Raw genomic sequence first — 11009 nt, forward strand, 5'->3', positions numbered from 1 at the left:
CCTTGGAAAGCTTTGTTCAGCCAATTTCTTGCTTTACGAGAAGTCTAAAGCCCCGTTTGAGTTTCTTGAGTTATTTCTTCAAATCGCATGAATGCTTGTAGCTGTGCATGTGTGAATCACAAGGCAATTCTGCATGGTTAAAATGACAAAGTAGCCATGGTGATTTGCTTATAAACTGCACATTCATGTTCCAGTAAAAATTATAGTCTTTTAATTTTTGAAAAGATGTTTCAACCTTAGAACTAAAACCCTTTAAGAGAATTAGGAAAAAACTTTTAAAATGTACTTCATATTGTTCCTTAATGCATTTGACATTTGTTACCCATGTGAAAGAGATAGAAAGAAATGCATTTTTGTTGGTTAGCAAAGTGCAAAGATTACACAAGCATGTCATTTTATGATTGAAAGTGATGGAGGGAAATTGCAGCATTTTTAATTGGTTTTTCCTAACAAAATAAAAATAGATTAAGAACAAGAATATTTGCAAAATTGCCCATATTTTAAATTTATGAGTGCAATATACAATTACTGTTTGGCTACATTTTATCTGAAATTTGAATGATTTTTGCCAATTAACCTGAAAAATATGCTTATGTTTAACATGTCCTGCATAATTAGTTAGCACAGAGATATGCATTTTGTGATAGGTCAGTTATGTGTAACGGCAAGGCACAAAGCACACCTAGGGGTTTAGGAATAATGTGAAATGTGGGAGGACTCATTATAACCCTTATCAGCTTGGCTCATGAATATTAATTAGGTGACTTAACTTTTGTCTGGTTTGTCCTTGCTAAATAGCTGGTAAGTTACACTTACACAGAGGCTTCTGCTTGGTCTAAAAGTCTTCTAAATTGCAGCCAGCTGCAATTTTCTTTCTTGGCACAGCAGCAAAGCTCTTAAAATGTAATCATTATCTCCCAAAAAAGTGGAGGGGAGACACTTTAAAATATCTAAAAGTGATATAATATTTGCAGTGCCCCTGGGCACAGTCCATCTCTGAAATTTTTACCAACATTACTTATCCTGTATGAATTAACGATAAACATTACAGTTACTTTAGAGACATATATCCAGAATACAAATCCCGAATAGGTTTAGAAGCACAGAGAGAGAATTTCATCTTGGAAATCATTCATCCTGCTGCTTATTCTCAATAGAAGGATTAAAATGATTTTGAACCTCATATCAATGAACATCTCAGAATTATTGATTTGAACTCCAAGAACGGTGCGTTCCAGAATGAAAAAGCATTTCCTCGGAGGGGCTACCAGAGGACACCAGCAGAAGCCGGCTCTGTTTAAATGGATAAGTCAAAGTTTCAGCTGCCGTGTACCTGGAGGGTCAGTTAAATATTGAGAAAGGAGTCCTGAGCGCCCTCCTCTCTCTCCTTTCTGAAAATGACACAACACAGGAGGAATTAAAATGTAATGCAAAGGTCTTTTTCCTCGGTCACGCAGCGCGGTTATTGATGATCTGTCACATTAAGTCATGTCGAGGGAAGACTTATGGTAACAATTTAAAATATAACAGGAAAGGAAAAAAGAAAAAATCATTAAACTCTGCCACCGAATATGAATTACGAATAAGACTCTCTTCATTCATTTTGTTTCCGTGGAAAGGAGACACTTTTAAGTAATCCTCTGGAAGCCTTGAGCTACTTTAATTTGCTGAAATGAACTCTCGCCATTTCCCAGCATTCACTGCAGATCGAGTTTGAAGCACGATGGCCTAATTATGAATATTACAGTGTAACATCCAAATCATTCAGTAACTTGCCTGCTCGTGCATCTCAGTGGAGAACACCTGTATTTGTTTTCTTTTTTCACCCTATTTGGGTTCAATCATTCTGTCTCTCTCCAGACACACTTTTTTTTAACCACAATTAGAAGCTGTAATTTGTTTTGAAAATCTAATTAAACTGTGCTGACCAATTCAGCGGTCCGCCTTTGCCCCTGTTTGACTTTAGATCAACTCTCAAGAGCATCCGGTATGTAAATCAGCCCTCTAAAGACTCACAGGTCATTTAAGAGGTTGCTGTGCTGGGCAAAGGGATGTGAAAGACCGACAAGGAGCATTTAGCTATTTTTCTCTTTTCTGCATGGATGGAGAGTGGATTTGGATGTTTAATGTTGATTTCCTAGATTGGGCCCCCATGAGGGCCACACAACTCAAATATAACAGCCTCTTTTTCTTCCTGGTAACAGTTTTCCATTAGACACAACTGTCAAATGTTCTTTCTCAGCAGAAAATAAATGGGGAATAATTGACTTATTAAACAGTGCATTAAGCCAATATTTATATATTTACAGAGTCCTAGAGACATCTAATATTATTTAATTGGCTGGCTTTTACTGCAGCCGGTGTGCCATGAAGAGAAATGCACATGCAGAAAGAAAACAGGAACTATAGGATCTTCAAGTCTGATGCAGAATATTCATATGCCTTCCTAGACAGAAATGACACTATAATGTGCATTAACTGGGAAATCAGCCAAAGCTATGCTTTTAGACTGTTCAAGAGACTGTAAAATACTCATAAAATACTTGTAGGATGTTTTATTAACCTTCTGTGGGCTTGCAGATCCTAAGAAGATCTATAATTCCTAGAGAAAGCCATTCGTTAGCATTCCCATTCATCTTAATGGCAGTTTCTCAGCTGGTGTAGCTTTTTAAATGGTCATCAATGGAGAAAAATGATTTTTGTCCACAAAACCATATCCACATTTTCATATGCAGTATGGCACGTTTACCCTAAGGTGTCTCAGCATTAATTCTTTGTTTCTGAGAGAACATGTGCAAACTTCCAAATTTAGTTTTATTTTAGATCCCATTTTTAATATAAACTTTTATATATATTTAAAAGTGAAGTGTGTAATTTCTGTGCCAGTGGTGTCACCAAATGGAAGTGAAAAAATGTTAATGTTACTCTCCGAACTATGTCTGCCATTGGTTATTTAAACAGATAGTCCCGCCCAAAACTAACACCACTGGTTGATCCAATGTACCTGTAAATGGCTTATTTATAGTCATTATTGCATATTACATTAAACAGGAGAAACAGGATATTTTTAGACTTACATTTAAAATTTGCATATAAAAATCTCTAAAATATTAAAATATATGAGTAAAATAAGTAAACCTTATTCTGAGGCATAAATTTGCAAATAACCCTTCTAAATGTGGAGGTTTGCAGATGTTCTCAGACACAGAGGACTAATGTTGATGTATCTCATAGTAAACAGCTTAAAATCCAGCAGAGTTTCTAATCAAGTCTAATGAGCTCATACTTAAGCTCATAATTTGGTTAATAATGCTATCTTTCCATTCCACTGCATTTTACAATTTATGCGTAATTTGGTTTGCTTCTGGTTGATTGTGGTGGAACATTTGAATCCAAGAGTCAGAGCAAATCACGCGTACAGCTATCAAATCATAAATGCCATTGAATAGCTTGTGCTGGGTTTTCATATTAGGTGATTTATTGGAAGGTTTCAATTGAATTTGCCTTCCCCATAGAGGGCGGTGTTTTGAAATGTTACAATTCTTTCGGTGCACCTTTCAATTTGGAAGCACATCAGCTTCACCCTGTAAATGTTCATTTCCAGTGTTCGATTGTACCATGAAGGTGAAGCTTTCCAGTTCAGCACTTTCTCTGTCACTGTCCTTCAATAACTCCCAGATGTAAGGAAGATCACCGAAGCGTTGACGTTCGCTTTTCCTACATCCATTTACACTCAGCCCACGCTCACTGTCTCCCTTTAAGGCATTTATACAAATATATCAGAGATTACCGTAACTCCCAGACAGCACGTGCCAGTCTCCTAAATTAGCATGTGGAGTTAATGATAATGCTCACCTTGAAATGTCATCCAGACAAGAGCGCAACTTGGCCACCCCTGCTGCTCCTGCCCCCCGAGGCCTGTTCGTAACCCCTGCCATGTGGATTTGTTAAAAGAGTGCTTCCTGCATGTTTCTCCTCTGAAACAGTTTCCTTTAAGAATTCATGTGACCGCAGGGGTTCGCGCACACTGGGTGCTGTGACTGTTTCTAACGTTGTTTAGCCGCTGCCGGATTGAAAGCCTCTTCTCAGATGCGCCGCTGGTGAGTTTATATCCCACACCATCAGAGCGGTACGGTTTCACTGCTGTTAATTTGTTACATTTGCCAGAGCCACACAATGCAGGGGCCAGGGGAAGAAATTATGAATATTAAAATAGGAATGTGCGTGTGGTGCTTCAATATTAAATCATAAGGGAAGGACTGTCGCTGGCCTTGTTAAAAGATAATGTGTGCTGGGGGAAAGGAAATATATCAGTTCTCTGTTGGTGGATCCCACTATGTTAAGCCCATTGCGTGTCTAAGGACAAACGCTCTGATGAGTTTAGCCTGTGTGCGGTGCACAAGGACAGAAAATGAGGGGCTAAGAAAGAGGAAAAGTAAGCCAAGTGCAGGGTGCAAATTGCAAAGGGTTTGTGGAGGAAGTTAAAGCTTGAACTCTACCTAAAGGAAGTCAAAGCAAAAGATTAAAGTACATAGCCAAAATGTTTAAATTGTACATATTTATATGAAGACCGTTTCCTCATATTTTTGACACCAGCGGATTTTGAACACTACATAAAAAGGGTGCACCCTGAAAATTACTTGAAAAAAAAATGGAAAAAGTAGTGTGTGTGTTGCATGATTATTACAGAAAAAAACGTGGAGTTTGTTTAACATTGGACCTTTTAATTTTTGACATTTCCCCCTTTTTCATTATTCATCACTTTATTATAAATATAATTATAATACGTATATATACAATACAGGTTGCATAACACCTCCACTGACCTCAAAAAGTTGAAAATGACTTTTTAAAAGTATTATAAAATCCTATAAAAGTTGACCCCCCCCCTCTGAAAGTCATTGTGTAATTCACAATCTGGGAAAGTGTGAGATTTGGAGCTGTATGCTACCCTTGTTTTGCTTTGACTAATGAAATGAACTATGGAACTCCTTCTCTCTAACTGTAGAAATTATCCTTAATATAGTTAGAGATTACCAGGCCTCTCACAGTGTCAATGGACTCGCCCTAGGAACTCGGCACGGCAACCCCACTGTGTGTTGATAAAAATAGAGCGAGGACAGAGAAGGGCTAATTATCACAACACTGAGGGATGTACTTGAGATTCACAGTCTAATGATCAGGGACAGAAGTGTCTGAACACAGTACTAATATTTCGAATGGCAGTGCCAAGAATTTGTTTTGTTACTTTTCCTAGTTAGACATTAGGGAGAACTAGAGTTCTGTATGAAAACTCTGCCATTTTGGTTGAAGCTGCGTAAAGGCGAGGCTCTTTGATAGCCAGACTAAAGTCACACGCACCTACAGTGGAGATACTTTTTGGGACTTAAGTTTGATTTATCGATGTCATAAAAACTGAGAGAGTTTAATACCACAGCCTTTCACCGTTGGAAATTCAGAAACATGCGCCTGTCAGATATGAGTAGCCATTCCACATTTCATATTTCAGCGAGCCGCTAAAAGGGTGATATAGAGATCTAAACATATTTTGTTTTTTTTTATTGTGATTGATTGTAGTAAACAGCTTAAAATCCAGCAGAGTTTCTAATCAAGTCTAATGAGCTCATACTTAAGCTCATAATTTGGTTAATAATGCTATCTTTCCATTCCACTGCATTTTACAATTTATGCGTAATTTGGTTTGCTTCTGGTTGATTGTGGTGGAACATTTGAATCCAAGAGTCAGAGCAAATCACGCGTACAGCTATCAAATCATAAATGCCATTGAATAGCTTGTGCTGGGTTTTCATATTAGGTGATTTATTGGAAGGTTTCAATTGAATTTGCCTTCCCCATAGAGGGCGGTGTTTTGAAATGTTACAATTCTTTCGGTGCACCTTTCAATTTGGAAGCACATCAGCTTCACCCTGTAAATGTTCATTTCCAGTGTTCGATTGTACCATGAAGGTGAAGCTTTCCAGTTCAGCACTTTCTCTGTCACTGTCCTTCAATAACTCCCAGATGTAAGGAAGATCACCGAAGCGTTGACGTTCGCTTTTCCTACATCCATTTACACTCAGCCCACGCTCACTGTCTCCCTTTAAGGCATTTATACAAATATATCAGAGATTACCGTAACTCCCAGACAGCACGTGCCAGTCTCCTAAATTAGCATGTGGAGTTAATGATAATGCTCACCTTGAAATGTCATCCAGACAAGAGCGCAACTTGGCCACCCCTGCTGCTCCTGCCCCCCGAGGCCTGTTCGTAACCCCTGCCATGTGGATTTGTTAAAAGAGTGCTTCCTGCATGTTTCTCCTCTGAAACAGTTTCCTTTAAGAATTCATGTGACCGCAGGGGTTCGCGCACACTGGGTGCTGTGACTGTTTCTAACGTTGTTTAGCCGCTGCCGGATTGAAAGCCTCTTCTCAGATGCGCCGCTGGTGAGTTTATATCCCACACCATCAGAGCGGTACGGTTTCACTGCTGTTAATTTGTTACATTTGCCAGAGCCACACAATGCAGGGGCCAGGGGAAGAAATTATGAATATTAAAATAGGAATGTGCGTGTGGTGCTTCAATATTAAATCATAAGGGAAGGACTGTCGCTGGCCTTGTTAAAAGATAATGTGTGCTGGGGGAAAGGAAATATATCAGTTCTCTGTTGGTGGATCCCACTATGTTAAGCCCATTGCGTGTCTAAGGACAAACGCTCTGATGAGTTTAGCCTGTGTGCGGTGCACAAGGACAGAAAATGAGGGGCTAAGAAAGAGGAAAAGTAAGCCAAGTGCAGGGTGCAAATTGCAAAGGGTTTGTGGAGGAAGTTAAAGCTTGAACTCTACCTAAAGGAAGTCAAAGCAAAAGATTAAAGTACATAGCCAAAATGTTTAAATTGTACATATTTATATGAAGACCGTTTCCTCATATTTTTGACACCAGCGGATTTTGAACACTACATAAAAAGGGTGCACCCTGAAAATTACTTGAAAAAAAAATGGAAAAAGTAAACTGACACTAGTCATTTTTTTTTGTTTGTTTTTGTCATTTTTAAGTAGCATGATTATTGTACGAAAAATGCAGAGTTTTCTTAAAATTAGAGTTTTTAATTTGTGGCATTTTCTTAAAAAGGTTTGTCTTATGCGACCTATAATGTCTTGTGGTATCTATAGTGTCAAAACTACTTGTAATAAAACAGTCTAATGATCAGGGACAGAAGTGTCTGAACACAGTACTAATATTTCGAATGGCAGTGCCAAGAATTTGTTTTGTTACTTTTCCTAGTTAGACATTAGGGAGAACTAGAGTTCTGTATGAAAACTCTGCCATTTTGGTTGAAGCTGCGTAAAGGCGAGGCTCTTTGATAGCCAGACTAAAGTCACACGCACCTACAGTGGAGATACTTTTTGGGACTTAAGTTTGATTTATCGATGTCATAAAAACTGAGAGAGTTTAATACCACAGCCTTTCACCGTTGGAAATTCAGAAACATGCGCCTGTCAGATATGAGTAGCCATTCCACATTTCATATTTCAGCGAGCCGCTAAAAGGGTGATATAGAGATCTAAACATATTTTGTTTTTTTTTATTGTGATTGATTGTCACAGGGAAGTCAGATGCAGCTTGTAGGTTTTATACTCCTCCTGTAAACACAACAAAGAGAAGAAATGCTATTATTGAGAGAGAGAGAAACAGCGAGTCTATGAGATGTCAATCAGAGGGATGGAGCCAGCACGCCCAGCTGATGTTGATCCGAGGTGGGATTCTCCATTACTGAAATGAGAGCTGATGGACTGTTTGAATGCCTCTCTGGCCCTGAGTTTATCCCGGCTTTGTGCGGCTGATACAGTAATTGCAGGCAGTGATTAGGAAGCTCCCGCAGCACAAAGCACAGCCCGGATTAAACGCACACACTGTGGCAGATGCAACGCATGCTGTCAATTATAATATACCACTCCAAATGGCACTAAGCAGGGACATAATAAAGAACCACAGCACAGACAGAAAGGAGACGAGCCCATCTTATAAATTAACAACACGCTTGCCTTGGAGGCTCAAGAGCATTGTCTGGTCAGGGATGAAATGAAGATCCCCACAATTTGAATAGCAGGTCTTGTCTTCAATAAGTGCCTTGGTCCAAGACTCAAGAGTTTTATTCTACTCTGTGCACTCTTAAAAATAAAGGTTCTTTATTGGTATCTATGGTTCCATGAAGAACTTTTAGCATCGATGGAACCTTTCCATTCCAAATAGTGCAAAACAGTAGGAAAAGGTTAAATTTAAAAAAAGGTTCTTTTAAGAACTGTTCACTGAAAGTTTCTTTGGGCATCCAAAAAATGGTTCTTCTATGGCATCGCCCTTTTGGAACCTTTATTTATATGTGTATGGATACCCAAACACCTGATCAATCTATGCATGTTGAGCATTACATCTCAAAACCACTGGCTTTAATAGGAAGTTGACCTTCCTCAGCAGCTTCTGAAAAGATGTTTTTCTAGGAAATTTGTGACCCTTCTGAAACAACTTTTGACCATAGTGTATGCTTGTTGGTTACAAGCAGCATGTCTTCTTCTTTACTTTCATTCTAGGCATGCATAGATCCCTGTCAGACCACCATATGGCTCGACCTGTCAGTTCAGACGGACTTTAAGCTCCTTGACCAGCCCTAACTGCAGTTGAGCACACAGGAGAGGGCTAAAGCTTTAGTCCAAACTATTTGTTGTCAACCTTCTGATGTTTTGGAAGGTAAAAGTATGATGAAATGAGAAAGGTTACCAACTATGCTTTCTCGTCCTCTTTCTCTCTCTTACAGATCCTAATGCCCTGCCAGGCCCGCCAGACCACGCTCTGATCGGTGGAATTGTTGCTGTCGTCGTTTTCGCCACTTTGTGCTTAATTATTGTATTAGGACGCTACCTGGCACGGCATAAAGGTGAGATTTTCATTTACTTTCTGTAAAATGTAGATACAGTAATACTCAAAAATACATCAATAGCTATAGTGGGCTTCATTTGTGATTCAAAAACAGTATTTTGAATAATTTAAAACAAAAGAACGTTTTGTAAAATTAATTAAATGCTGCAGTCATCAAAGCAAAATAGGGTCACAAAAATACTGAGACTTTTTGAAGTTTGTATAATATTTTTTATTTAAAAAAATAAAATATTTACAAAAATTTTAATAGAACAATCAATAAAATTGTAAACATTTGATATACATTATATATTGCAATTATATATACTGGAATATTAGAATATCAGCATATTAGAATGATTTCTGAAGGGTCATGTGACACTGAATACTGGAGTAATTGCTGCTGAAAATTCAGCTTTGCCATCACAGGAATAAATTACAGTTTAAAATATATTAATAGAGAACAGTTAGTTTAACAGTTAGTTTTATTTTAATAATAATAATTGTAATACAATAATATTGTAATAAAACACTGTTACTGTTTTTACTGGTGAACATACAGTAAGATACTTCTTTTAAAAACTTCTTTTTTTTTTAAATCTTAATAATTCCAAACTTTTGACTGGTAATGTATAAAAAATATTTGCATTTTCACAAGTGGTCTCAGACTTTTGGACTTATAATACACTCTCAGAAAAAAGGTACAAAAGTTGTCACTGGGGTGGTACCTTTTCAAAAGGTACACTTTAGGTTCTAATATGTACCTTTAAGGTACCAATATGGACTATTTAGGTACAAAGGTGTGCCTTTTGAAAAGGTACCGCCCCAGTGACAGCTTTGTACATTTTTTTCTGAAAGTGTACTAATAGTAATTCTCTTACATAGAATTGCCATTTTAAAGTTTCCAGCATTTTGTTCTTTTTTACCTGTCCACATAAATAGGTATTGTAAAGTTTCAGTGACATTTAAAAATAAATCTTCAAAACAAGACCTTGTGTGTTTTTTTTTCAGGCACGTATTTGACAAACGAGGCCAAAGGAGCAGATGACGCCCCGGATGCAGACACAGCCATCATCAATGCTGACGGCAACCACGCACACGCAGAAGAAAAGAAAGAGTATTTCATTTAGACTGCAATGGCACTGCGCTCCTCTCTCTCTCCTCTCGTTCCTTCCCTCCTTCTCTGCACCGTGTAGGAACTTCTTCAGACAGCAGCGAAAGCTTCGTCACACTCTTTCTGTTCAGTTTGTTGTTTTTCATTTCAGTTCGGATTTCTTTTGCTTTTTTCAATAACGGCTCACCTGCTACTTTATACGGGCAACTTATTTGCTGAAGATGTCACCTTTTGTAATCATTAAATAGCTGTAAAACACCCCCAAAGTAGTACAAAAAAGTCTAAATCTCCAAATATGAAAAAATATATAGTCTGCAGCCATCCTCCAGTAAGGACTCGCCCTTCATCCTCTCACAGTGCCTAAATATACAGATGTCCGCTGAGTTTCAGTCAATGCCTTCATGTTTGTCAGGCCTCTGATTGGTTGCTTGTTTTTTTTATTTTCAGCGTTATGATTTTTAAAAATGTTTTGTGCTCTGTTTTTTTTAAAAATAATTTCTACCTTAATTTTGGTTGTGATTCATGCTGAATCCTTTTATTGTGATGTTTCTCCCGAAAACAAAAAAACAAAAACAAAACATGATGTACAGTAGTAAAAATATACTCAGACTTGAAGTGAGGGAGGTTCCCTTTTTATTCTACAGATTTTTAGGTGTTAATAATGTTATCGGTACGTAGAAACGCTCCATTTTCCAAATTACCATTACATGATGTGAAACCGACAACTCACACTATGGCTAAAATCAGTATTTTGTACTTGAACTGTAGATATTGGTACGTAAAGGAATAGCTCCACAGAAGGTCTCAGTGTGTTCCACCGAAAAATCACCTTGTATTTAAATTAGTTTAAACAGTTAGGTTTACCAACTCTAGTCACCAAATAAACCCTAGCGGGCTAGTGAATCAGCAATCAGGCAAAGAAAGACAGAAAGAACGAAAAAGCCCAGTTGTGTGTTTGTGTAGTATGATGATGCATCTCCACTGC

The 11009-nt window shown here is 37.9% G+C and overlaps 1 protein-coding gene across 2 annotated transcripts in view; it reads left to right on the forward strand.

The window, feature by feature from the left end:
* LOC107708610 (cell adhesion molecule 2-like) overlaps window positions 1-10593 on the forward strand; it is a 408667-nt gene extending 398074 nt beyond the window's left edge. For both annotated transcript variants that reach the window (XM_016512883.1, XM_016512884.1), the window contains 2 exons: window positions 8810-8929; window positions 9922-10593. In XM_016512883.1, coding sequence (XP_016368369.1) covers window positions 8810-8929; window positions 9922-10040 — 239 coding nt within the window. In that variant the 3' untranslated portion in view covers window positions 10041-10593. The remainder of the gene's footprint in view (window positions 1-8809; window positions 8930-9921) is intronic.
* Window positions 10594-11009: the final 416 nt, after the last annotated feature.

The sequence above is a fragment of the Sinocyclocheilus rhinocerous genome, unplaced genomic scaffold, assembly GCF_001515625.1.
Source record: "Sinocyclocheilus rhinocerous isolate Xijiao unplaced genomic scaffold, SAMN03320098_v1.1 scaffold2491, whole genome shotgun sequence".
Classification (NCBI taxonomy): Eukaryota; Metazoa; Chordata; class Actinopteri; order Cypriniformes; family Cyprinidae; genus Sinocyclocheilus; species Sinocyclocheilus rhinocerous.